Here is a 27902-nt window from a genome sequence, read left to right as displayed (position 1 = left end):
GAGTCCAGAGCAGGAAAGTTAGTATTGGCCTTTAGTTTTGCAAAATATATTAATATGTAATCATCATCAATCAGATTTAGCTGGAATGGTTTTCTGTTGACTTGTTATTTCTCTTTTGAGTACATGCTTATTGTGGGTAGATAATTATGTAAAACTGAGAGCTATTTCAGTAGGAAGTAAATGTTGCTATTACCATGCATGGTACCATATTAGTTATTTATATAAGATAATTATATACTGCTTTTTGAGATAAACCTCAAATCAGTTAACCTATAATTATTGAAACGATCATAAATTAAGACTATATAAGATAAACTATTATGACAACAATTTTTTCTTCTACCATTCCAAAGCCTTTCATGTGTTTTCCCCTGCCTGGCACTCACATCACTTAAGTTTTTCATCTCTTGGACTCTTGATCTTTGTGGAAATACATCTTAGTTCTCAATCTGGTGGGACCTTTTCATTTGAACAATTGGCATGACTCTTGCACCTTGTTAGTGCTGACTAAGTTTCTACAACGTGCCAGTGAAAAATGGGCAAGAACATTTTGTAAGAGTGATTTTCAACCCTGCCTACCATTGTATGACAACTCTTGCTTACCAGTTCTTAATGACTTTTCATCAGGAATGAACTTTGATTCTGCTGAAAGGGCCATGCTTTGAGATCTTCTTGGCATCACTTAAACATTGTTTTAAAATGCAACTGCAGGTTAAATGTCAGCATACAAATTTAAGAGCAGACCCAAGTCTAATTACATTCTTGTTCTTGTTTTATATCTGTTTTTAATGTACAGTAGGGCCCTGCTTTCCGGCGTCCCGTTTTCCGGCGTTCCGCTGATGCGGCGGCTTTCAATTAGGGGAAATACCCCGTTTTAAAGCCGATTTTGCTGCATTTTTGCGCGACATAACCCATTATAGTCAATGGGTTCCGCTTTACAGCGATTTCCACTTTACGGCGGGGGCCTGGTCCCTAACCCGCCGTATAAGTGGGGCCCTACTGTAAGTCACTTTGAGTTTTCAATTTGGAAAGAAAATTGACTAATAAATATAATAAATAATAATAATCACATGTGTTTTTTTTCTACTTTAAGTCCTGTTCTTAATATTGCAGGAATAGCTTGGTCGCTAATTCCAAATGGCCCCTGTACACTGCTCCATTAAAACTGATCCTAGATGATAGAGGGAGCAATGGCTGTTAACTGCCCCTGTCAACATCACTTGTCCCTAGAGATCAACATGACTAGTCACATGGGAAAACTTCTAGAATCCTGCTCATGGCCTTAAAATTTTACATTCTTAGGATTTAGGAAAACAAAATCTGGGATTTCTCCATATCTCTTCAAAAACATTAAGGAAAAGCAAGGGTACTTTCCTATCACCTAGGAAAGTGAATTCATGTTTTCTGTTGAGGCTTGAAAGCTTACACAGTCTCCACTTGTTAAGTTGTCACTATATGATAGTTCAACTAATGGAGAGCTGCTGTACACTATCAGCAGCTTCACATGACATATATGTTGTTGCTGTATTGTACCTCTTTTGACTGTACCACTTCACACTGCAAGTGGAGGGATCAAATGTCTGAATGCTTCCCCACATAAAAACATACAAGACAGACATGTCAGCAGGAGAGTGCTAGCCCAGCTTTATCTCTGGGATGTTAATTTGGAGCAGCCTTCCCCAACCTGGCACCTTCCAGATGTTGTTGAATTCCAACTTGCATAAATCCCAGCACAATCTCCAGTGCTTAGCAAAGATGGGAGTTGTTGTCCAAATCATCAGGGGGGCACCAGACTGGGGAGGATTGATTTGGAATATCTAGAGATTTTTCTATAAAGAAGCTTTCAAACACACAAAACACTTCTTGCAGGCTGAAGTGGTACAGCCCAGCAACATTTATTTATATGTCACCTTTCCACAAGAAAACCTGCATTAATTAATTTACAGCAAGTAAAGACAAGAATAAAATGCATTAAATTCCACTCGAAACAGAATAGTGCAGAGCTAGTAACATGCATGGAATGAGGCTGCTGATAGTGTATTTAGTCTCCAAGGCTTCTTGGCTCAATACATTTATAAATTCCATGTATTGCAGGCACACCTAAAGAAGGTTTTCAAAGGATTAAGCATTATGGCACCAATGACCAGCATTTCTTTTATACAACTTTAAGTCCATCTTGGAAGCCAAGAACTCTAACTTAATGATCAGCTGATTAATGGAGGGTTCAATCCTGCTGTCTGAAGGGATCTGCTTCACCAGTACATAGAGAACATCCTGGCAAAGTAGCATCTTTGACCTATACCCATCAGATTATTTCACCCAGTAATGTCAGCTGGCTGACAGTTGGCAGATTTGGGGGAATGGCCTCATGGCCAAATTGAACCCCTGGTGAGCCAAGATTGGTCTGCGGGTCAAAGGTTTCTGATCCCTGCATTAAGCCAAACTGTGGCTTAGCTCAGTACAGCACAACAGCAGAATTACTTGGGAGGCACAATCTCTCCAGGATTGCACACAGTGGTTTGGTTTAGCATAATATATGAATCAGGCCATGCTCAGAGTGGTGTATAATTTACGGACCAGAAAACTGGGAGACTGTTAAGTGTTAGACGAGTCTAACCTACATGGCACAGAACAGTAAAAAAAAAAAAAAAACTGACAGGGGGGGAGTTGACAGCCAGTGAGTTGCTGAAGCTTTGACCTACATTTCCGTTAAGTCTCTTTTTCTGAAAAGATGCTGCTTAGAGTATTTTCCATCAAAGTAGTAGAGCAGGTTTCCCTGAAGCATCTCTCTCCCCCAACCTTACACAATTCCTAATAAGCATAACATTTTCATTCATTGTGTAATCCTACCTTGCAAATAACATCTTGGCTTCATGTGCAGCAATGAGAAAAAAAACTCTGGACTGTGTCAAGTAGGCAAGGCTGCTTAGCTTGTCTGCTGCATTACTTCTCAAGTCACGTGTCCCTGAAGATTAGATCGATGCATTACCTAATAGGATGTTTAAAAACATTTTCACGATTTGCTGACACAGGGGAATGATGAGGTAAAGTAATAGATTTTTATACTCTATCTTAGAACACATTACTGCGGTACTGGCAATAATCTTTTTCTCATGTGAAATTGGCTACTGCAGTGGTGCATTGCAGAAAACAGGGAAATCAGCGCTCTGAAATATAAGTTGGTGTGTATATATGAATGTATATATGTATTCCTGAAAAGTGAGGGAATTGCAGTTTTCCATCTTCCCTTGGCTTGTGAAGAAGTTTCCTTTTAAGTACAAAGGGGTGCTGCTACTTAGTCATCATTTAGACATATGTTCATACAGTGTTCAGGGTTCTTATTCCATGTCATTCCTAGAGGAGTTTGGTTTATTGAGCCTTTAAAAAAGGGGTTTGAATGCCCATTGCAGTGGATATTTTTTGTGTAAAATTTGACACTCAGAAGATGACTGATTGCTGTTCTAAGGTAAATTACTACATTTTTGTTGATAAAAAAAGTATTTCACATTCAATTTATATAAAATTGACACTGCTTAACATAATGAAAATCTTACATAAAGCAGTAAAAATACAGCAGTAACAATAAGTTGCTTAAAAACTAAATTAAAACAAAAGTATATATCACAAACAAAACTGAGCAATGTACAAAACATGGTTAAAAATTAAGAGTCAAGAGTCCAGGAAAGCTTCAGTAACTATAGGTTTCCATTTCTCTTTATTTTTACCCTGCTCTGTGACTGTTTGTTAGCATTTGGGTTACATTTAGCACAGGGAACCCTTCGCTGGATCATCACTTTGTAGTGGTGAGTGGAAAAAAAATGTAACATGAACATTGAGAACTGGGAAGTCTTGGCCCATGAAAGTTCCAAATGGAGGTCGGCTATTATCAAAGATGCTGTGGACTTTGAAGAAGCACGAATACAGGGTGAATGGGACAAATGAGCTGAGCGGAAGGCACGTCAAACAAATCCCCATCGCGACCATCTTCCATCTGGAAACCTATGTCCTCACTGTGGGAGGCTGTGTAAATCCAGAATTGGCCTCCACAGTTACTAACAGACCCACTGTTAAAGACCTTATCTTGGAAGATAATCTTACTCGGCCACGAGTGATCGCCAATGAATGGAGTACAGGGAACCTAGATATGAACTGTAGTTTCTTCATAGGTTGCTTTTATATTTTGGTGTATTTTTTAGTATAGCTTATTGCTGTAGAACTGATGAAGTTCAACATGGAATTAGAGAGCTTTGTTAAGAGTGGTTCTAATCTTGGCAGATGTAGAAAACCTGTAGATAAGTGCAGAGGTCCATTGATCTATTTTCACTAGCTTCTCCATGCAGCGAAGACATTGCCAGCTCCATTGCTGTCACGGAAAGTACTGGATGCTTCCTCAGGGCACACACTGGATTCATATATTCAGCTACTCCCTATACGATAATGGCCTTTGGTTTTAGGTGAATATTTATTATTTAAGAGCCCAGCATTTTCCACCACTTTAAATCACACATTAGTGGTATTTTACGTATTCTGTACTCTAAAAAGTAAATCAAAATTTCCACACCAAGAAAGGGTGAATTGTTCTACTAGCACTAATTTTGCAGTCTAAGCAGGTTTGCATAATTCTGCTTTTGCCCATTCATGGGGAAAAACGAGTCATACAAGGCAGTGAAGCCACACTGCTTGAAATCTTACTCTGCTCACCCTAGTTTCTGACAGCCCAGGTACTTCCCATTATTTCAAGCCATAAAAAGCAATTTGGTGGTTCTTTCTGTCTCTCTATCCCTACTCCCCAAATTAACTTGTATTCTCAGGAAAGATGCTGAATTCTGCGTTCAGCTTCTATGGTTTTCTGATGAGTGTGCGGAATTGCAGAATAAAGGTAGCCAGTACTGGCAAAGCGTTTTGCAGTGTAGACTGGTACCAAGTATTGTCTTTCTATTATTTCTCCCTCATGCCATTATTCCCCTGATACTGTGGTTATAATGTAAGGTTTCCTTTCACACATTTGCTATATTTTCTAGAAAGTCATGGCTTTCTTATTAAGCATTTTATCTACTAAGCATTTACTATTCCAACCTACTTTAAGGTAATAATATATTATATTTTAAAGTAGGTTTAAGTTCAGTAAGACAAGTTAAGTACTATTGAATTTTAATTGTAAATGTACATATGCCATTGTTTTCTATATGGGTTTTATTGACGGACCCTTGGCTAATCCAGGAAATTCACGTGACAATTAAAGTAGGGTCTGATAGCACTGTTTGCATTATTGTATCAAGACATATAGTTGGGATGTTTGAATTTCCTGAACAATAATTATATGCCACCTTCTAGATTAGGGTTGGGAGACCTTGGGTTAGGGGGCCGAATGCAACTCTCGAGACTCTCCCCAGGCTGCAACCTCTTCCCGTGCCACGCCTCCTCTCTGTTCTGCACTCTCTTAGTTCTTTTGCCCGGTTGGAAAATGGAAATAGACTGCCTTCAAGTCGATTCCGACTTATGGCTACCCTATGAATAGGGTTTTCATGGTAAGGGGTATTCAGAGGGGGTTTACCACTGTCTCCCTCTGAGGCTAGTCCTCCCCAGCTGGCTAGGGCCTGCTCAGCTTGCCGCAGCTGCACAAGCCAGCCCCTTCCTTGTCTGCAACTGCCAGCTGGGGGGGCAACTGGGCTCCTTGGGACTATGCAGCTTGCCCACGGCTGCACAGGTGGCAGGGCATGTCACCCCGAGCCACTCCCTGTGGGGGTGATCTTTAGCTGGCCCTTGACACCCAGGAGACAAGAGTGGGGATTTGAACTCTTAGACTCTGGACTCCCAAGCCAGGCTCTCCTCCCCACTGTGCTATACCGGCTGTGCCTTGTTGGAATGTATCCTTAAATGGTGATAATGCTGCTGCTTTGCCTGGATGGAGAAGGAAGATAAGTGGGTGGATGTGTATAGAAACCTCACTTCTGAATGGCTGAAATGATCTCTGTTGTACAAAGGCAAGAGTCGCATTTGTTGCTCTGCCCACCTTTGTATGTCATCCACCCACTTTTGCATCTGACCCCTCCCATCACTGTATATTGCCCTTGGAAGGTTGCCCATGAGGGAATGTGGCCCTCAGTCTGAAAAAGGTTCCACACCCCTGCTCTAGATGGTTAAATTAGTAATTAAATATTGCTGTTTGTTGACAGCTGAAAAAGGTAAAATCTCAGTTCGAGTGCTATGTTACAGCCTTAGATTATTTCCTTAAAACTTTAACTTTGTGAGTTGCAGTGCTGAATGTCAGAAATAGCAGCCGTCTATATTTTTAACAACCCAGCTAATGATTCATAAGCCACCTTGTCATTGCCATATCCCTTCTGTCTTCCTATCTTTCTTGAGCTTTTGATAAAAGTCGTGATTTTTTAAAAGAAGAATGGCATTTTTAGGATTGCAAGCTTCTGTTTGTCTTAACACCTTGTTAAATCTGTTTATCTGGAAACTTATCTATAGGACTTGTAGTTTATATGTGTTCAGGGTTATAGGATAAAACTGAGTTCATTCTCTCTCCAGTAATAAGTAAATGTTAGGCTTGCAGTATTTGATACTAAAAGAGCTTTTCCTTGACAGGAGCATTCTTTAGCCCTCTTTCAGGTGTTTGGTGACAAAACATGCTGGGTAGCTCTGCCCCATAGATGCTGATATGCAATCAGCAGCTGTGTGAAGGACTCCTTCCATGGGTTAGGAGCTCTGTATACATGTTAGGTCCTCTTGAAATGATGCTAGCCTCATACCAGTCAGAGACATGGTCAACACATGTATTAGCATCTAGGGGCGGGGCTGGCCTGTGCATTCTTGGAAGCCTCTTCATGCATTCAATACCCACAAGTGCCAAACAACTGAAGAGGACTTTTTACTTCTCCAGTGGTTATTCAAAATGGAAATGGACTGCCTTCAAGTTGACCCTGACTTATGGCAACCCTGTGAATAGGGTTTTCATGGTAAGCAGTATTCAGAGGGGGTTTACCATTGCCTCCCTCTGAAGCTGAGAGGCAGTGACTGGCCTAAGGTTACCCAGTGAGCTTCGTGGGTGTGTGGGGATTTGAACCCTGGTCTCCCAGGTCATAGTCCAACACCTTAATCACTACACCACACTGGTTCCCGTGGTTATTCAAGGGGGGGAATAATTCTTCTAGTTAAATACTTAGCCAAGGTAACTAACAGTTTTTCTGATCAGATAGCTTGTCGGACCCAAATGTCAAGCTGCTCTCTGACACATTGGTGCATATAGGCTCATAACATTTGTTTTGTACTTACCAGCAAGCCTGAGACATTGCTTTTTTATAAATATGAGTTGTTGGCTGTGTAATAGTCTATTGGCCTTTTAGTTGCCATTGATCAATCTGCTATGATGTCATGGAATGTCCCCCAGCATCCTAACTTAGAGGGTTGTACTACAACCTGGGAGACTAGGGTTCGAATCCCTACACAGCCATGAAGCTCACTGGGTGACCTTGGGCCAATCCCTGCCTCTCAACCTCAGAGGAAGGCAATGATAAACCACCTCTGAATACCACTTACCTTGAAACCCCATTCATAGGGTTGCCATAAGTCAGGATCAACTTGAAGGCAGTCCAGTTCTTGGGCATGCTCAGTGTGGAAATGGTCTATTGTCTAGTCTCTGTTGAGAAATCTAAGCTTTGTAACATTCTCTCAGAATAAACTCAACTTTCTGCATAAATCTGTCGAGCTCCTCCTTCCTTGGGAGTTCTTTCCCCATCATTATGCTTCTCATGTGTTTTCCTAGTTTTGGAGACTAAGGGAAGCAACATGAAAATATTTATGTACTAGTCTTTTTTGAGCGCCTGCTCTTAGAACAATATTAACATTCTGTCTTGTCTATAAACTCGTATTGTGTACAATCAAATAAGAAATTAAATTGTCAATAATTAAAGGCTGTTGTCATAGTAGGGCTCTTTATCAGAGAGGTTGCTCATATTTTAGTCCTTTGAACCCAAGAATCACAACTGTGTATCAGTTTGTCTGTAACGTGTATGTAAATAATTGCTGGAATTTTATTCATATTTAAATATAATCATAACGTAGATGCGTGTAGTTGGGTTATTTAATTGGATCTATTTTGCTCTCTCAGCTTTTTTTAATCTTTTGGAAACTTGGACTGTATGAGATGCTTAAGTCAAATTTGGACTTAAATAGTAAGCCTCCCATCTGAATTTAATATCCAATATCTTTCTAAAATCAGTATGTTCAGGCCAGCATGTAAATTTAAACTGGTATCTTCTGACTTCTGTATAAATCTTTGCAATGAAATGAGAAGAGGAGCAGAAGATTTTTCAGTAGATATAGAATAACAGACTTTTTTTAAAAAAAAGAAAACCCAGTTCCCAACATCAAGAAATAAAACCCAGGGGAAATATATGCAGATAGGAACAGACACAGTTGTCCGGGGTAAAGTAAACCGATTGTGACACAGTTGAGGAGACTAATCCTGACTCACCCCAGGTGCTGGGGATACAAGAAACAGGAAGCACATCTAGCAACTCCAGTGATTTTTTTGTATGCACCCCTTTTCTTTTCCTAAAAGAAGTGAATGGTAGTCATTCATAAATAGACAAAAATGAAAAGGGTACTGGGAGTGTTGCAGTGGGGGTAAAAACCATTCTACACCTTTGACAGCAGGTGGCCAGGCTTTCATAGGTAAACGTAGGTGTGCATGTGTGTAGGTAATACGTTCCTTTTGCATGCATGAACATACCCCTACCATTCTTCACCTCACTGATATTGCACTAGTCTAAAAAACATTGTGGTTGTAGGGATTCTCTCCTTATATTGTCAAATTACAAAAAGTCTTTCCAACCTTTTCTTATGCCTTATAATAAGAATTCATTACATAGAGTATTGCTCCAGCAAATTTAGCTGCAGAAACCGTCAAGCTACTCCTTTGATAATCCTTATCTGTTTAGTTATCTGTTTCAGAGGTTTCAAAATTTTAATCATTCCTTGTTTCTTGGAATAGCAGCTGCTTTCCAGTAAAGAGCCCAAATCATTTTTGTCACAACCAGGAGATCTTGCATTAAACAGTACATTCATGGCCCCTTGTTGATTATTTACCAGAAATTTTCAAAAGCAAATTTGAAGATTCAAATCTTAGTCTGCCTTGTTGGGGATTTTGTATGTGGGAGTGCTTATTGTAATTTAAATTAATATATGGATATAAAACATCATTCTGTTATAATTCTAGGTCAGCATTCTTATTTGCCATGGAAATTGTTCCTCTGCATGTGTCCCTTTTTAATAAGGGATGTTATTCTGCATTAGTTTGATGGTTAGTCTAAAAACTGAGATTTCACAAATAATCCTAGGTATATGGAGACTGAGAGCCAGTGTGGCGTAGTGGTTAAGGTGTTGGACTGCGACCTGGGAGACCAGGGTTCGAATCCCCACACAGCCATGAAACTCACTGGGTGACCTTGGGCCAGTCACTGCCTCTCAGCCTCATGAAAACCCTATTCACAGGGTCACCATAAGTCGGAATCGACTTGAAGGCAGTACATTTACATTTATATGGAGACTTATTTATACTCGAGGCTTGGATTAATTTTTATAATTGGAGCTTTTCTATGTGAATTTGGCATTTTAGTGGCTCACAGGTTATTTATTGAAGACTACACATACAACATTGTGACTTTAGAAGTTGTCACTTCTGTCTAGCTTTACTAGTTAAATAGACGTAACTGGCTTCCATCTTATTATTATTTCTTACATTTATACCTCACCTTTCTTTTATCATTGAACTCAAGGCAGCATACATGTGGTTTCCAGGCAGTCTCCCATCCAGGCACTGACCAGACCCAGTCCTGCTTAGCTTCAGCAAGGTGGTGACCTCATGTGCCTTCAGACCATACTGTGGACAGTATTTACCTTCTTTACATTGGTCTCCACCTTGGTGCATATCTCTGCCATCTTTCACACTGGCTGTTGACTAAAGATACCTGACTGGCCAGAAAAGGAGGATGTTGTACCACTTTCCAATAATTGTTAGCTCTTTTGATTGCTGCCAATTCGTATTTGTACCACCATAAATAGGAGGTAGATCGGTAGAGGTCTGGATTATAAATGTGTTGTATCAGTGGGCAAACATACAGAATAGTGACAGTCCCTTTTGGATAGAAAATTCAGTTCTAGCTATCAGTCTGGCTCATTTTAATATAAGTAGAAATAAATGTCTCTTGTCTCTGTTAGTCTACTTTCTGATTCGATTTGTGAGCCCTAACTTACATGATAAGGTATTTGCTATTTGTAAAGAATATCCTCTTTATATTTCAGGCAAAGTCGTGCATCTGTCATATGTGTGGTGCCCATCTGAACAGACTTCATTCTTGCCTGTATTGTGTGTTCTTTGGCTGTTTTACAAAGAAACACATTCACGAGCACGCAAAGGCAAAGCGTCACAACTTAGGTAAGTAATCTTTTCACACTCCTACAGTAATATTGCTCGTTTACTAATGCATGGTTTTTACAACATGGAAAATAATTATGTTTAGGTCAGATGGACCGAGACAACTTGAAGATATTTCATATATAATCCATTCAGTTTTTCTAGTAATCCTGCAGTCTGAAGTTATTTTATAATTATGGCATTGACTAATTGATGTTACGTGGTTATAAATAAATAAAAAGCATGTGCATGCACAACCTGAGGATGGCAAAGTAGCACAACACAGAATTGGCTGCTTTCCAGTGGAAAGAGGAGTGGTGTTTAGTATTTTGAACATTTATGTTCTCCATTTAATCATGTTGCAAAGTTCGTTAGAAATCATGGGAAATGTTGGTGTACCTGAGAATTATGGTTAGAAAGCTTGTCTCTTTATTTTGACAGAAAACGTCAAACGCTTAATTCCACTGGATCCTGAATGGAATTTTGAAATGTATTAAATGTGGTACAATTTCCTGCTTGAAACCAAATGGCCTATGGTGGTTTATCCTGGAAAAGCTTCCTTAAAAAAATGCTTAAATCCTTTTTTCCCATAAAGAAGTAAACATGTAGTAAGTTCACTTAGCAAGACTTCCAAATTGGTTTGCAGTAATGAATGTATGAGCCCTATATTTTTAACACTGGATATACAGTCTCCTTGTAGGTGTTTTGAGTTTTTTAAAAAATGGATTTTGACTGTCATGTATTTACTTCATTAGTTATAAACTTTCCATCTACTGCCTCACCTTCCCAGACTTGTCAGATGCTCAGCCTGGTAGGATTCAGCAAACAGTATGTCATCTTCTCTTATCACTGTCTATGCAAATTTCCTGTTATTTAAAGAATTATTATATATATCATCCCTCTAACTTAATTTACATCTTGAAAAAGCTTAACTGAAGCCAAGAAGCATGAATTACTTGTTCGTTGAATTACCGTTGCATAGAGTCAAACTTTTTGCACACATTTTGTGCATGCTTGCATACATGCTGTATCCATTTTAAAGTGCATTTGTTTTCAGATTTTTTATGCTCAAGGAACTTGTTTTTTCATAGCAGTTTGACTCTGTGCAACCCAGTCCCACAACATTGTAGAAATTTCTGCAGAGTATTCCAGGATATATCTGCTGTTCAAGCAGACTGTGGGCTAGGCCCCACATGAACTGAGCACATGGCCTAGACTGAATTGAACATTGGGTGATGGTGGCTGAGTGTCTTTCAAGGACGTATCTCCCCATTATTGATCGTTTCACAGAGGAACCCATGATGAGCTTTTTATTCTGTGTTTCTAGTTAAGATTTTAATGAGATTGTAAATTGGAGGTTCCAAAAATCAGTTTGGATCTCAACAATGATGCATAATTTAAGGCTGCTATTTTAGTACTATAGGATCATGTGAGCAGCACATACTAAATTGGTGCAACTTGTTGTATGGTGAAATGGACAGAATTTGAGGAGTTTTTCCAGTTTATTTATAAAAATACAGAGCTTGGAAGATTACTTTTAAAAGTAATAAATTACAGTTACATGGCCCAAAAAGTAGTAATTACCGTCACAGTTACAATTGCTCTGAAAGAAACTGATTACTTTACTTTTCCTCCAAAGTAATCACTACAATTACATTTCAGTTACTTTTAAAAAATGCCTACAAGGTGCTGGCCTTGGCTACTGCACATCTAAGTAGCCTAAAACAACATTAAAAATAAACAAACACATACAGAGGTAGTAGAATAATTATTTTTATTCATAAGATAGCAATGGTGGTCTCTCCGCTGGTAAGGGTGGTGGGGAGGGAGGCTGAGGCCACTATTCAGATCTTTGCACATCAAACCAAGTGCAACCCCCCCCCTCAGCCAGCCAGCATAATCTCTCTCACTCTCTCCCACCAACTAAGGGACACTCACTCAAGCAAACATTTTCCCCTGAGATGGAAAAAAGTTAAACTACTGCAAATGCAGCACAGTAGCCAGAGAGGATGGTGGAGGCCACTTTGTGTGCCAAGTGCAAACACAGTATTCTCTCTCTCTCTCTCTCTCTCTCTCTCTCTCTCTCTCTCTCTCTCTCTCTCTCTCTCTCACTCTCTCACTCTCTCACTCACTCACTCACTCACTCACTCACTCACTCACTCACTCACTCACTCACACACACACACACACACACACACACACACACACACACACACACACGTTCTCCACAGTTCTTTATCTCCACGCTGCTGCTGCCTCCTTCTCCTCCTCTATCCATGTTCTTGACCTCCGGATCCTTTTTCCCTTCACTCTGTTCTTCACCACCACTATCTGTTTTTTTTAATAATTGTTTTCTCCACTCCACCCTGTCTCACTCTCCGCCTCCTCCCTTGTCGCCTCCTACCCATCCACAGAGCATGAGGAATGAGCGACACTGCACAGAAGCCAAGTTTGAGGCACAGGATGTTCATCCACAAATCAGAGGAGCAGAAGTCTTCCCCTGCTCCCCCCCCAAGTAATGCCCAAAAGGAATTCTGGAAACGTTACAATTACTCCACAAAAGTAGTAAAATTGCTCCTAGTTCTATTACAATCAAAATGTAAAGGAATTACCCACTCGTTATTCAAAAAAGTAATGAATTACAAGTAATTCGTTACTTGTAACTAGTTACTTCCAACCTCTGTAAAAATACATGTATATGTGAAACCAAGACAACATTTATTCAACAGCAAAATTTTAACAAAGGAACAAGCTTGAAGGGGGGAGCTAGTTTAGTCACACACCAATTTTGAAGATGTTGCCCCCCCCTTAAGGGAATTTCCCTTTGAGCCACCAAATGTCCTTAAGGAACACAACTTAAGTGCTCATCTTAAACTGGAGATCTCCCCACCAATTTAGGAACACTTGACTTCAGCAAAGCAACCTGTTGGGGTTTCTCGGCCTTTTTGCAAAGATCAAGTGTAGTGTAAATACATGTGTATAGCAGCTTCATTAAAAAATGAAAGCGGATTACAACAGTTATATATACGCCGTAAAAACCACATAAATTTAAAACAGATTGCTAACTGTTACAGTAGGGCCCCACTTATATGGCGGGTTCCTTTCTGGACCCCTGCCGTAAAGCGGAACCCCATTGGCTTTAATGCGCTGCGTCGCGTGAAAATGATGCGGAAACGCAAAACGTCGCAAAAGAGACAAAAATAGCTTTTAAATTAAAAATGAAAGCCGCCGCATCAGCGGAATGCCTTAAAGCGGATCGCCATAAAGCGGGGCCCTACTGTACACTTGAACGATTTTTGGGAGGTGGGCAGATCAGTACACTCCTTCCTATTTCTGGAGCGCTTGGGGATGCTCCAAATGGCACTTCTTGGTTGTCTTTTTTTTACAGCACTACTGCTAGAATTAAATGGGATCTCTCAGGCCATTAAGAGAGGCTCATTGGCCAGTGGTTCACCATCTTGACCCCTACCTGGTCTAATGACTGTAATAAAGAATTCTGATTCCATCTTGACCTATAATATGAGGGCACATGTGGGTTTCAATGTGAACCATTAGGTATTGTAAACAGCTAAGCGGTTTTATTACAGTCAAGCAGTATATAAATTTGGTAAATAAATAAAGATACAAAACTATTGTTTGGTCAAAGAAATTGTAGTTGAATACATCTTAGAAGAGGCATTCCTTCCTGTCTGAGAGTAAGGACAGGTGCCTCTTCTAAGATGGTCCTTGCCATCTTCAGTTTTTAAGAAATACTTTATTTTTAATACAGTTAATGTTTTAAAAAGTTACCTAATGAATTGGTGGTGCCTTTTTATTTAAATAAATAAATTAAAGCCAAGGAAGAACCCAGGTTTAGATAGCTGTTTGGGTATGATGTTTACCCAGTGAGCAAATCATTATCTTTCAAGCTAACCTACCATGCAAGGGGTGTTATGAGAGAAATGTTCAGAGCACCACATTCACGCTACCTGCCCTGAACTATTTGGAAAAGAGATGGAATAAAATGTGATATACCCCATTACACCACCACATTAAAAAAAAAAGTTAAATAACAAAATGCTAGCATGATCTCCAAACTGCTGGGATCCACGCTTAGACCTTTGAACTGGTAGCAGATAACCTCACCGCTTGTAACAGTCACTTTCTGTCAGGTTTTTACTGGCAGCCATTTTTTATGTATTGGGGGCATTTTACATCGGGACTGTGCATACTCTCTCTCTGTCTCTCTCTCTCTGTCTCTCTCTCTGTGCATATAGCAATATGGGGCAGGAGATGCTTAGATCTGTAACATTTTGGAGGAGGGGTTTTTGGAAGTAAAGGAAGCTATCAAAAGGGAGCTGGTTGTTAAGAAGAACTTTCTTTGGAAGAGAAAGCATGAAAGCATGTTGTCTAATTAATTGATACAAGCCACTGTGGGGACCTGTATGGTGGAAACATGGTTTACATATGTTTAAAGTTAAATTTAGAGCCTTATGGCTTATTCTAAAAATCCCTGTTGGCTAAGGTTAAGGGTGAGGAGACTCTATTTTAATGTGTGTTTGCCCTGAAATGCCAAATGAAAACATTGTTAACAGCAGTGTCTGAAACTGCACTGTTGGAATGCCATTTGATCACACACAAAAAACCCTAGTTGCATGCATGGACATCTCAAAATGAACTGAAATTATTTTTGAAGCAATTAGTGACTTTGCTGAGCCAACATCAGTCTCCATGGAGACAAGCAGAAACTGAAGCTCGAGACACCAAATTGTGGAGCTTTAGCAGCAGCAGCTACATATATACTGCAGAATGAAGTATTTGCAAGTACTAGCAATTGGAAGTCCAGGGGTGAGATCCATCCCCAGTATAGCTCCTGATCTTGAGGACAGTCTCCACCCCAAAAAAATATTCTGCACTTCGGCTATTTCCAAAACAGAGATTTTATTATTCATTCATTTATTTAATAAATTATTTCCCAAGAGGCATCCCAAAGCAATTCACAGTATAACACATGTAAAACAGTTACATGTATGAAACAATTGCAAATATAAAAACAATTTTAAAAAACCCAACAATAAATATAAAAATGGTTTGAAACAACACATACATAAAATCAGTTCAAATCCAAAAAAGGTACCAACTGAGATGATTGGAGATGCCAGGGATTGAACCTTTGACCTTGGCATGAAAGGCATGTGCATTCTGCCTCCCTTCAGAAGTTGCATTTTTAAAAACAAACATCTTGAATTAAATTATGGAAATGCACAGATGTTATCATTCTCCCATCAGACCTTCAGAGGTCTCTGGATTTTCCAGTGATATAGTAGGTTAAATTCAGATATTTACATGAATAACATTAACGCTTCATATTTTCCTTCTTTTATGTTCTTGCTCCAACAGAGTAGTGCCCAGTTGACAACAGGCAAATGTCTCCCTGTCAAAGGAGCGATCTGGCTCCCACCATTGCCATTCCATCTTGTCTTGTGTTCAGTTTAAGTTCATTGCCATAGCCTCCAGTTGCCAATTCAGAGCAGACACAATTACTCCTGTCTGCTTAGTTAACAAAACTATAGTTGGATGATTCCAGCATACTGATAATGCTACTCCAAAGCCAAATTGATTTTACCCAGCAGCTTCACATAAATAATGGAGAACCCTCCTAGGGACCAAGTAGGCATCTCCTACAGCTGCTCGTGGGTTTCTTCTGACCAAAAAAGGCAAAACTAAGGGCAAACCCTTTTTTACCAATCCAAACTAACCAGTGCATCAAGCTGTCATGCTGCACAGTATAAAAAGCAGCTGAGAGGCCCAGAAGGTGTCCATGTCAATTTCCAGCTGAACTTAATTTTGTCTACTTACTCAATTCACACAATTCATAGAAATGGGTTGAATCAACGAATATTTTATCAGGAAAACCATGGTGAGAATTAAGTAGCATACTGGAATTTTATTTCTTTATTCTGCAAAGTATGAAGTATAATTTTATTCTAAAGAGCGAAATCTAAAAAAGTTCTGTTTCAGGACAAGTGGTGAAAGACGTTTCTGTCTGAGACCCCGGAAAGCTGCTGCTACTTAGAATAGATAATGCTGGGCTAGGTGAACAAACAGTCTGACCTAGAATAACTTTGGATTGAAGAGTTTAGAAACTCCACAGTCATTGTCCTATGAACTGCTTATAATGGCTAAATGGGATGTGAAAGAACAAAAACTAATAACGGTATTATTATTTGAATCTAGTCACTGATGGAATTCTGCAGTAGGAACATGTTTTCTTTTTCTTCCTTTCTCTGTGCATAGATAGCAAAGTGCTACAGTAGGACCTGTATAGGAACCATTGCTAAGATGCATGTTGTCTTACTGTTTTATGATTTGTGCATCTGTGCATAATTTCTGAGCCACAGGGAGATCAATTACTATTGTATGGGAGGGTGAATGTGAATTCCTGGGCAGCCAAAATACACATTTGTAATGAAGCAAATAATGACTTTCAGGGTAGGTCTGGAAACGTACATTGCTAAGAGAAGCAGTAGCAGTAAACTTTGAGAGTTCAACCCCCCCCATATTCTGTATGAATTGCAAATCTGTATAAATAAGATTATGAACAGGCAGTATCATGATCTTTAAAACTCTCCAGTTTCTTTTTGCAGAGATTGTGCAGATGACTGCTATGACTAATAATAATAACTTCTAATCAGGTTTGAGTTATACAGCCATGAGAGTGGCTGTATACTATAGCCAGCATGGATTTTGCGCATTCCGCAATGTTAAATTGAAAATACCCCTCATGCCATTCTGCTGCTTCCCATAAACTCATTCCAAAACAAAACCTTTAAAACTTAATAGTCCTGAACTCAGAAACGCTTGCTTAACAACCCTCTAAGTTTTCATGGCAATACACAAAACACTCAGAGAATCGAGAGTTCGACATGTAAAACAAGCAAAATAAAATCCAGACCACTGTGGGACTTTTTTCTGTCAGTGGTCTCATAATTCTTGAAATTAATTAAAAATCAGCCATGTTCACAGAGTACCTGTAATCCTATACTCTGATCTTGCCCCATACTCTGACCTTCATCCTCTGCAGTTTAAAAGTTAAAAAACTGCCTGGCTGATTTTTAATTAATTTAAGAAATTTAACATTGAAGTCAATTATAAGCACAGGCATGCTCAGTAAGAACCATCAGTATGCTAAAAGGCAAACTCGCAGCCGGCCACACCCACACCAGTCCTTTATTTCACATTAGACAGTCATGGCTTCCCCCAAAGAATCCTGGAAATCCTGGGAAATGTAGTTTGTGAAGGGTACTGAGAGTTGTTAGGAGACTCCTATTCCCCTGACAGAGCTTCAGTGGCCAGGGTGGTTTAACAGTCAGCCCTTCTTCTGGGGATTGTATCTCTGTGAGGGAAATGGGGTGTCTCCTAGCAGTTCTCAGCATCCTTCACAAACTACATGTCCCAGGATTCTTTGGGAAAAGCCATGACTGTCTAAAGTGAAATAAAGTTCTGGTGTGGATGTGGCCGGGGACAGCTTTGGTTTAAATTTGAATGGGAGACTACATGTGCCTGCTGTCAAATAAAAAGGTAGGGGAAACCCTGAAAAACAATGAATACTGTTCACAATGTTTTCCTTTTGGAAAGGAAAGGGGCTTTCCCTCTGCCCAGTGCCCACCCACTCAATTTTATCCATTCCTCCCGACCCCTACCCCTACCCCTTCTTTCCCTTCTCTTCCCCTTCCTCCACGTCAGTTTTTACCTATCCTTAGCATGATTGCACGGGAGTAAATCCCATTGCACTCAGTAAGCATGCAAATGATCAGACCTGCCTTTCCTCTTCCCCCTCCTTCTTCCTCCCCTCCCTGCCTCCCTCCTCTGTGGTCAGTTTCACCTATCCTAAACATGATTGCATGGGAGTAAATCCCACTGAACTCAATAAGCATGCAAATGTACAAACCTGCCCTCATTCTCCCCTCCCCATCCTGCCTGCCCCCCTCCCCCATGGTCAGATTCACCTATCCTAAGCATGATTGCAGGGAATAAATCCCATTGAACTCAGTAAGCATACAAATGATCAATCCATTCTCAGCATACTTGCACAAGATCCCATTTCTTACCTCCCGGATTAAAAAGCAGAGAAACAGGCAATTCCCAACTCACTAATCAGCAAAACAAGTTCACTAATAGGAAAAAAACCTTTGCAGTTTAAGAATGTATCTATAGCCCACAGACATTTCTATCAAACTTTAAAAAGCAGGGAAATTGGGGCAGTTATAGTGAATGCACCAGGGGAGCAGGAGACCTGGCCTCCTCTCTGAGATATTGTACCGCTCTATAAATTTGTCAAAATGCAGACACAATTCGGGTTGTTCTTTCACAGTCCAATCCACTTCCTGTGCAGCTTGGAATAATTTGGTAACGTGCCTCTATTATAATATACCAAAGAATTTGATAACGTGCATATGGTGAATGGTGGCAACACCTGCAATCAACCCAAGTAACAGAAACAAGACATGTGCTGTGCTGATCTTGTTTTAGCAGGGAGGAAGTAGCAATATTAAGATAGTTGATATAGTTCAGATAGTCACTTTAAATGCATTTTATTTACTTTGCAATTTTAGTGAAGTTTCTTTTGCCTCTTTTTCTGTGAATATGTGAAAGACAGCAACACTTTGCATAATTTACACTAAAAAAACCACCACAAAATTGTGCAATAATGGCACTTACTGTTCTCCAGAATAGTTTGCAATGGATATGACAAGTGTCTCAGTTTGCACAAGATAAAACAGTGGGAGGTGAAATATATTCTAGCAAATTTCTAGGTGTGCTCTGTTTTTAATAGACCATGCCCACCCTTCCTTAAGTGAAGTGGTTTAAGCATAGCAGGCTGAACACATGCATCTTGGGCAGGCCAAGTTTGTTTTTTCCAACAGCTAGATTTATTGCTTAAGTAGCAACATATTGTAATCAGTCTGATTTTGCATCAAACTGCAGTTTCAGATTCAACTGTTAATGCATCCAAAACAGAAAAAGAACATAACCTCCAGTTTGAAACACAAAGGGCTGTCTTCACCATCATATGACATTGACCAATAAAAAGGCTTTGAAAGTAATAAAAATAGATTTGACACAGATTTCTAGGATGAATAATGACAAATATAACTTTCTAGGTTAGATTCTGTGCAGAAACAGTAATAACACAGGAAAGAAGCAAAGTAAGAAGAACACCAACAAACATACAAAAATGTAATTCTCCATCTTTGGAGATGCAGTCCTGATTGCAGGTGTTGCCACTACTCGCCATATGCTCAGAGACACATGTTAACAAATTCTTCGAAGCTACACAGGAAGTGGATTGGACTGTGAAAGACCAACCCAAATTGCATTTTTACAAATTTGTAGGGCAGTACAATATCTCAGAGAGGAGGTCAGGTCTCCTGCTCTCCTGGTGCATTCATTATAGCTGCCCAATTCCTTGCTTTTTAAAATTTGATAGAAATATCTGTTGGTTATAGATATGTTCTTAAACGGCAAGGTTTTTTCCCCATTAGTGAATTATTCACTTGGACAGCTGGCTGTGATGGAGATGCCCCTGTAAACAGTGTACTGACACCAAGGAATTTGAAGCAACCCCTGCATCCATTTATTCACCTGTAGACTCTTGATCTTCAAGGGGGATGGTCTCTTAGTAGCTACTTGGAAGAGCAAGAGCAGAGCCTTCCTAGTAGTGATATTTTTCGTATCGAACTCCTTGCCTAAGTGAGAAAGCCCCACCAGACATAGTTGCCATCTTTCATAGGATGGCTTAAAACCTTTCTGTCTAGACTGGTAAAACTGTTGCTGCAGTTTCTGATTCATTCTTGGTTGACTGCTGGCTTGATTTTAAATTGTTAGCTGCATCTTTCCTGTTGTGGTTTTTAATTGTGATACTTTTTTAATTCTAAGCCACTTTGTGATACCTTTTAGGATTGGTAGGTGAGATATAAATTGTATTGAGAACAAGCCTGGCAACAGGGTCAGTTCTGCCTTGAAGATACGCATTTATGGTCTGATGTGGGAGATAGGCAAATGGAAGGATCTGCATTCAGCTAGCTCCTGCATGGAGGAAACTGCCACTTTGCTGTGTAGTGGTTCCAACCACCTTTCAATCTCCCTAAGCATCTGACTCCTCTACACTATATCACTGAGGTTTCCCCTTTGCTTTTCTTTAGTTGGACATGGTAAATAAACAGAAGCTGTTGAACCATGTGACAGACACACTTAGCTGTTATGTCTCTAATAGCAAGCATGATTTGGGGACTATTTCAAGTAAAGTATAGCCCAAACTCTTCATCAAGCCGTTGAAATTCTTGCCCAACCATCCCTTGCATCGGGAAAATAACAAACAAATCTGTTCATTATCCAGATGATTACCACAGCTATATAAGTATACTTGAATCCCAGTCTTTAGTTGCTGCTGGAGGGATTAAAAAAAAGATGGAGAAAAGATACTGGTGCTTATAGGGTACAAAGGGTATGTCTCAGTACACTGGTTGTGTCTGCCAACAATATCGTGGGGGGAAAAACTGGTTTAACTGTCTTGCCTTACAGCAGAACTCTTCAAATTTGTCAACAGCAGTAGCTTGAATCCCAGTGCAACTTTATCCCTATTTTGGACACCACCTCTTCTGTGACTCTGTCTGACACCAAATGAATGTTAGGTCAGAGTATTACTTTGCTCTGTTGGAAAGCCAGTGTGATACAATGACTGGATGTGACAAACCCAGGTTCATATCCCTGTTCAACTTCGAAACCTGCTGAGTTGCAATAATTTCTCTGCCCTAACTTCACAGGGTTGTTACTCAGAATTAGTGAGAACAGATGACACAGTAGAACAGAGAACCACTATGTACGCTTTAGGGGTTCACACCCATAACTTACAGAGCCTGTTGCAACCTTTGTTTCCATATATCCCACCTGATGAGTTCATATTAAACAATGGAAATGTTTATTATTGTTATTAATAACAACATTTATTACCTGCCCTTCATCCAAAGGTCCCAGGGAAGGTTACAACAATTTTAAAATACAGCATTAAGAACAATTAAAAACAACCTGAAATATCAAAATAGGGTGGGTACTAAAAATATACGTCCCAGGTGTCAAAAGCCAGGGTAAAGAGATATGTCTTCAGCATTTGCCTAAAACTGTACAATGAAGTTGCCAGATGCACCTCAGCTGAAGGGAGTTTGACAGGGCCACCAGAGAGAATGCCCTGTCCTGGGCCACCATCCCCTGAACTTCAAAGGGTGGCAGAACTACCCTCTCTGCTGATCAGGCAGTCTTTCAGATATTTAAGAAATGTTCCTACCTAAGCCTTGCAAAAACAAATCTGCCTGGCAGGAGACTCTTATCATATTGAAAATCCAGACCCCTGCTCCATGCTGGGAAAATTAAGTTCGACATTATAGTGCATGTAGGTCTAAAAAAGGGACAGCCAGCTGAAACATTGACTGTATTTCTGGGTGAGGAACTGAGGCATGTGGAGGTTTATGCTGCTGGTCCTAACCAATAAATGGCTGGGGCAATAGCTGCTTAGGTACAAGTACATAGGTGAGAGCAGATCTGACAGGGAATGTGCAAAAGGTAGGGTGTAGACACAGTTCATCATTGAGTGGCTTGCCAAGGTGTATTATGAGCATGAAGTCTAGACAACAAGCATATTTTGAGATGCTGTCTGATTGCTTCAGGAAGTTTATTCATGAAACTAATTTGCCCACATGCACTGCTAACAAAAAAGATTTATAAGGCTTGATGCAGGCTTTGGCCCCACAATCCATAAATGTGGTTGGGTAAAGTCACTCTGGAAAAATGTGTGTGAATTCAGAGATGGTGAATACTAAATAGATCTTAATGGAAGAAGTTATAGTAGCAGCAAGCTACAAAACAGCCTTTGTTCCACCTTCCCATCTTACTTTGAAAATCCTTCATGAGGCAGGATTATAATAAAATGAGACCCATAAGTATCTAGTTTCTCTTCAAATTTCCAGGTACAGCATATCAAATAGTGGAGGACTTTGTAATAATTGACTGCTGTTTTTAAGTTTCAACTGTAATGTGCACAGGTAATTTACAGTAAAGTTGCAGTATATTCAATATATTTATGGCTGTGATAAACAATTCACTTTAAAATATCTGACTACTTTAAAATATAACATTCAGATATTGATTTATGCGACTCCTGACATCCTCCCACCCTATTGCTATAGCAACTGTTACATTGTATGTCACTGTTATATAAGCAAGTACCATATTCTATGCAACTGTTAAAATTGGCATTTTAATTTTTTTTAAATTACCATCTATACTGATTATAAGCAAGAATGGTAGGAATAGAATGTGGGTAGTTACTTCATCTTTTGAGGTTAAGATACATGATATCGCTAGCTTATTTTGGTTGTCTTAATGTTCCGAAGCAACAGCAGTGCACACTTGGAATGCAAAGAGGCACTTCTTAAATAGTATATTTCAAAGGTAAAGCCTATGAAAGGTCTCCAGCCACTGTTGAAACACAGGTTATTGGCTCTGTTGAAAGAACAGCTCTCACAACATACTTTGGAAAATCTAATTTTAAGATATTTTCAAATGCTGCTCTCAGTCTTTGCATACATGGAAGTTCTTCAGAAGCCAGGACAACTATACATGAAGATGTCAAAGGAAATGGGATATTTAATGGTTTACATTCTAATTCTGTCTACTATGAGTTTTTGAAACAAAGTAAGAAGAAAGGAGGTTGCTTATATAGCTTGGGGTTGTTTCTTGAGTATCTTCAATTGAGTATCTTCAATTAAGATTTAAAAAAGTGGCCAGTAGAGCCAGCATGTTCTAAGCTGTGCGTAGTAATCTCTAGGAGCTGTGTAGAACATAAGACCACTTCAATGCTTCTGAGCAGTCAGCTATACAGAAGATATGGAAATTAATTTTTATTTTTAATATTTTAAACTTCATTTTAATACATTTTAATAAAATAATTTAATAATTATTCATTTTAATAATTTCATTTTTAAGTTAGATTCCAAATACAATAGAAACAAATCCTGTGCAGTTCTTGTTGCGCCTTAGGTTCTGGCAGTGGTGAGGGACCAAGGGAGGAGCAAAGCACCTGCAGTGTACCCCTGTATACTGCAAACTCATGTTTGGTAAAGCATGCTGGATTAAAATGGCTCAGACGCAGACGTTATATGCTGTCTTTCAATAGCCAGTCAGTATTCTGCACTGTTCCACAAACGTGTGCTTGCTTCTACTCTGCACTGTTAGCTGTAAATACCGTGTCTTGGAAAAATTATCAGACCCCTGACCAATGCTTTCATATTCCTGAATTACAAATGATGCATTGTAATTTTGTTCTGTATGATACTTTAGGTTGAAACACTGAAACTCAAAATCAATTATTGTAAGGTGACATTGGTTTTATGTTGCGAAATGTTTGTAAAAAACATAAACTGAAACGTTGCTTGCGTAAGTATTCAACCCCATGCTGTGGAAGCTCCCATTTTTACACAGATGAAAGAAATTGCCCTATCGAGGACACAGTTACCTTAGCATTGGTCTCCACCTGTGAACCATTAAAGTTGCTGTCACATTGTCAGGATAAAAACCCCACTGTTGAAGGCTCATTGGTCAGGCTGCGGATCTGAAGGGAAATGAAGACCAATGAGCATTCTGCAGAAGTGAGAGATAATGTAATACAAATGCATAGATTAGGAAAAGAGTCCAACATAATATTCAAGTGTTTGGATATCCCAATGAGCACAGTTGGTTCAATGATGAGGATGTGGAAGCTGCATTACACCACCCAGGCATTGACAAAAAAAGGCAGTCCCTCAAAACTCAGCGCTTGAACAAGGAGACGTGAGAGAAGCCACAGAGAGGCCAACAACTTTGAAGGAGCTACAGAGTTCAGTGACTGGGAGTGGAGTAATGGTGCCCCAGTCAACCATACTGAGAGCTCTGCATAACCCTCCCATACAGGCCTGTGTTATGCAGAGCTTTCAAGAAAGAAGCTGTTACTCAAAAAGTACCATCTGAAAGCACGTCTGGAGTTTGCCGAAAAGCATGAGAGTGTTCCAGCTGCAATGTGGGAGAGGGTTTTGTGGTCAGAAAACTCAAAGCGCTATGTGTGGCGCAAACCTAACACTGCCCATGCCTCAAGACACACCATCCTTACAGTGAAGTATGGTGGTGGCAGCATCATGCTGTGGGGATGCATCTCATCAGCAGGGACTGGGCATCTTGTTAAAATTGAAGGAAGAATGGATGGAGCAAAATACAGGGAAATACGCAAGAGAACCTGCTTCAGTCCACTAAAAAACTGAAGCTTTGGAAGAAATCCACTTTTCAGCAGGATAGTGATCCCAAGAACATTGGAGTGGCTCAAGAACAAAAAGCTGAATGTCCTACAGTGGCCCAATCAAAGTCCTGATCTTAATTCCATTGAGAATCTGTGGCGCTCTTTGAAAATTGTGGTCCACAAGCGACATCCAGCCAACCTGAACAACCTGGAGTGAATCTGCCAGGAAGAATGGACCAAAATCCTTCCGACGCTGTGTGGAAAGCTGGTACATACCTACCCCAAAAATCTTAAAGCTATTATTGCAGCGAAAGGTGGCTCTACCAAATATTAATGTGTAGGGGTTGAATACTTATGCAAGCAACATGTTTCAGTTTTTTGTTTCTTACAAACATTTCCCAATATAAAACCAATGTTGCCTTACAGTAATTGATTTTGAGTTTCAGTGTTTCAAAATAAAATATAATGCAGAATGAAATTACAATGTACCATTTGTAATTCAGTAATACGAGAGCACTGGTCAGAGGTCTGATTACTTTTTCAAGGCACTGTGTCTTACAGAGGCCACCAACCTTTGCAGGCACATTTTGAATTTAGAGTACAGTGGGCACCAACCCCTCTGGTTGCTTTCCCCCCCAGTAAGTGAGAAAGTACACACACTTGCACAAATTCTTTGCTTTTCCATAGAGTTTGTATAAAAATTGAATTTGCTTGATTTTACATGACACCCCCCCCCCAACTACTATCCTTACAGTGATTGCACAGTAAAGACTACAGTAGCACCACAAAAGCATTGGTTCAAGGCATGGATCCTCATGGATCTTCATACATTTTACACAGGATGATAGCAAAATCATCAGTGGATCTCAGAAATATGTTGTCACAGAGGTGACCTATGATTTAATGGTTGTTTTGACAGAATCCCTTTTAAAAAATTGAGGATTGGTTCCTTGGAGCCATGCTTTTACACCATGGCAGCTTTGGAAATACTAGATCTGTGATTTGTACAGTTTAGTCAATAGAGACGTGAATTGTGATGTATGTACTTTATTGAGAACCCTTAAAATGAGAGGAATGTTCTGAGGTGCATCTTAGGAAAAAAAAGGTTTTGATTACCTTAAAGATACAGATTTTGACCACTTTGACCTCAGACAGAACAAGTGTAATAAACATTTGTTGCAGCTTGCTATGATTGCACATCTTAAGTTCAAGGTAACACTAATGGATTGCCGTTTTAATTTGCAAGGTGTGTTTATATTCTAGTTCTTAGAGGTTTGCCTGTATTTGAAATTGAAGGAAAAGAATTTGCATAGTGGTGGTCATGTTGAGTTTAAATTTGAGAGTCCATGGCAATAAATAATTTTAACTGCCAAGAAAAGCTGAGAAATACATTTCAATACTCATTGCTTAATTTGTCGTAGAAAACATGGTATGTTTTGGTATTTTTGTCCTTTTTCCCCACCCCCTTTTTTGGAGGAGGGTGTAGAGATGCTGTTATGGAAGCCAATGCCTGTGTTTTTAAATTTTACCTTTTCTTTCTCCCCACCATTTTCTGTTTCTGCAGCCATAGACCTTTTGTATGGGGGTATATACTGCTTTATGTGTCAAGATTACATATACGACAAAGATATGGAACAAATTGCCAAAGAAGAACAACGGAAGGCTTGGAAGCTACAAGGTTTGATTTTCTTTTAAGTATCTGCTAAAAGAATTCTCACTTTCATTCTTAGTTACACCTGGCCCTTCTGCCCATCAAAGATAAAAACTAATTATAGGGAGATCAACAGCTCTTTGGGGTACCAAAGGCTAGGCTGCTTAACATGCAAACCTCATAAAATTTCAGGCACTCTTAACTTTTAAAAATTACTTGCAGTGAAATAACCCCCCTCCCTTGTGATTATGCCCAGTTAATTATGACAGAATAAATCTACCCTTTTAAGCATAGTAAATAAGAACTCTGTTCCCTTCATACAAAATGCCCCTCTTGCTGTGTGATTATAGAATGTGCCAGCTTTATAAGCACACACTCTGTGTACACATATAGTATGTATATCTGTAAATATTTACACACAAGTATATGTACACATTTGTTTTGTTATTCAGTTTGCTTTCCCTAATTTTTTCTTTTTTAGCCTTCACCCCAACAATGGTTTCTCACTACCAGTGTACAATGACAGGTAAGAAGTGTGACCTGGTGACACATTTCACTAACAAGCGTCCCTGTGATGACTATCTACCTTTTTAAGACAAGAATCGTACCACCTTTTTGTATATAAATTGATTTCCTATTATAGAAAGTGTGTTTCAGGAGGTGACAAAATGAATAAACTTTTGCATGATCTTCCCATGGTTGAGCTACTCCAAAATATGCCTTCCCTCTTTTTTGGAGGAAAGCAGAGTAGACATTGTTTTGGCCAACTTGAAGCAGTTTAAAAGAATCTGTCTAAATCTAGATATAATTGCTTCACAAAAAGGGCTTTTAAAATAAAGCTTTAGCACCTTCTCTTGTGTTATAAATATTGCTGTGGACCATTCCTCATCTCCCAGCATAAGCATTTGACTCCTTATTTTTTGAAGTAGTTCAGTTGGAGGGAAAATAAAGTGATGGATTTTAGAACAAGAAAATCATGACATAAAATGTTTTATGTAAAAGCCATTTTAAGATAAGAATACAGAAGTATACCTGACTGTAAATATTTGTGAAGGTATTTTTAAACCTTGTGTCTAGTTTGATAATTGAATAACCTGTTAAACATGTTAAAATGTGCTTGTCTTTGACTGAGAAGTAATTAACTTGAAGGAGCAAAACAGCTGGTCTGGACAAAATGTAAGTTGCGGAGTTGCTGGCCCAGTGCTAAATATGCAGCCACGACCCATTAAAGTTTGTATGACTTGCATACAATTTAAGTATTATCTGAAGCTCAAATGAAGTCCTCCTTGAGTGCCCAGGTATTTTTTATCATAATACCAAAGGGAAAAGAAAATTTTGAGGTGTACCATTGGTGATCATAGCCTGGAAACACCAGGTAAATGTGATATTTTAAAATTATTGGCTACAAGATAACTCTTCTAATAATATTTTAAAAACTAGAATTGAAGCACATGAAAATGTAGAATGTTTAATGTAGTGGTAAAGACTGTCAGCTGGGAAGTTTCCAGTTCTGATCACCTCAGCAT

The 27902-nt window shown here is 39.4% G+C and overlaps 1 protein-coding gene across 5 annotated transcripts in view; it reads left to right on the top strand.

Moving 5' to 3' along the window:
• The window catches only part of USP22 (ubiquitin specific peptidase 22), a 150748-nt gene that overhangs the window by 30671 nt on the left and 92175 nt on the right, over nt 1-27902 (top strand). For 3 of the 5 annotated variants that reach the window (XM_061599741.1, XM_061599743.1, XM_061599745.1), the window contains exons 2-4: nt 10312-10444; nt 26290-26403; nt 26858-26902. In XM_061599741.1, the coding sequence (XP_061455725.1) occupies nt 10312-10444; nt 26290-26403; nt 26858-26902 (292 nt within the window). Of the gene's footprint in view, nt 1-10311; nt 10445-11181; nt 11252-26289; nt 26404-26857; nt 26903-27902 lie in introns of those variants that run through there. The other 2 variants (XM_061599746.1, XM_061599742.1) reach the window with 2 other exon arrangements.

The sequence above is a fragment of the Rhineura floridana genome, chromosome 17 (assembly GCF_030035675.1).
Source record: "Rhineura floridana isolate rRhiFlo1 chromosome 17, rRhiFlo1.hap2, whole genome shotgun sequence".
NCBI classification, from domain to species: Eukaryota; Metazoa; Chordata; class Lepidosauria; order Squamata; family Rhineuridae; genus Rhineura; species Rhineura floridana.
The sequence above is the reverse complement of the archived record's forward strand: the minus strand, read 5'-3'. Positions and strand labels throughout refer to the sequence as shown.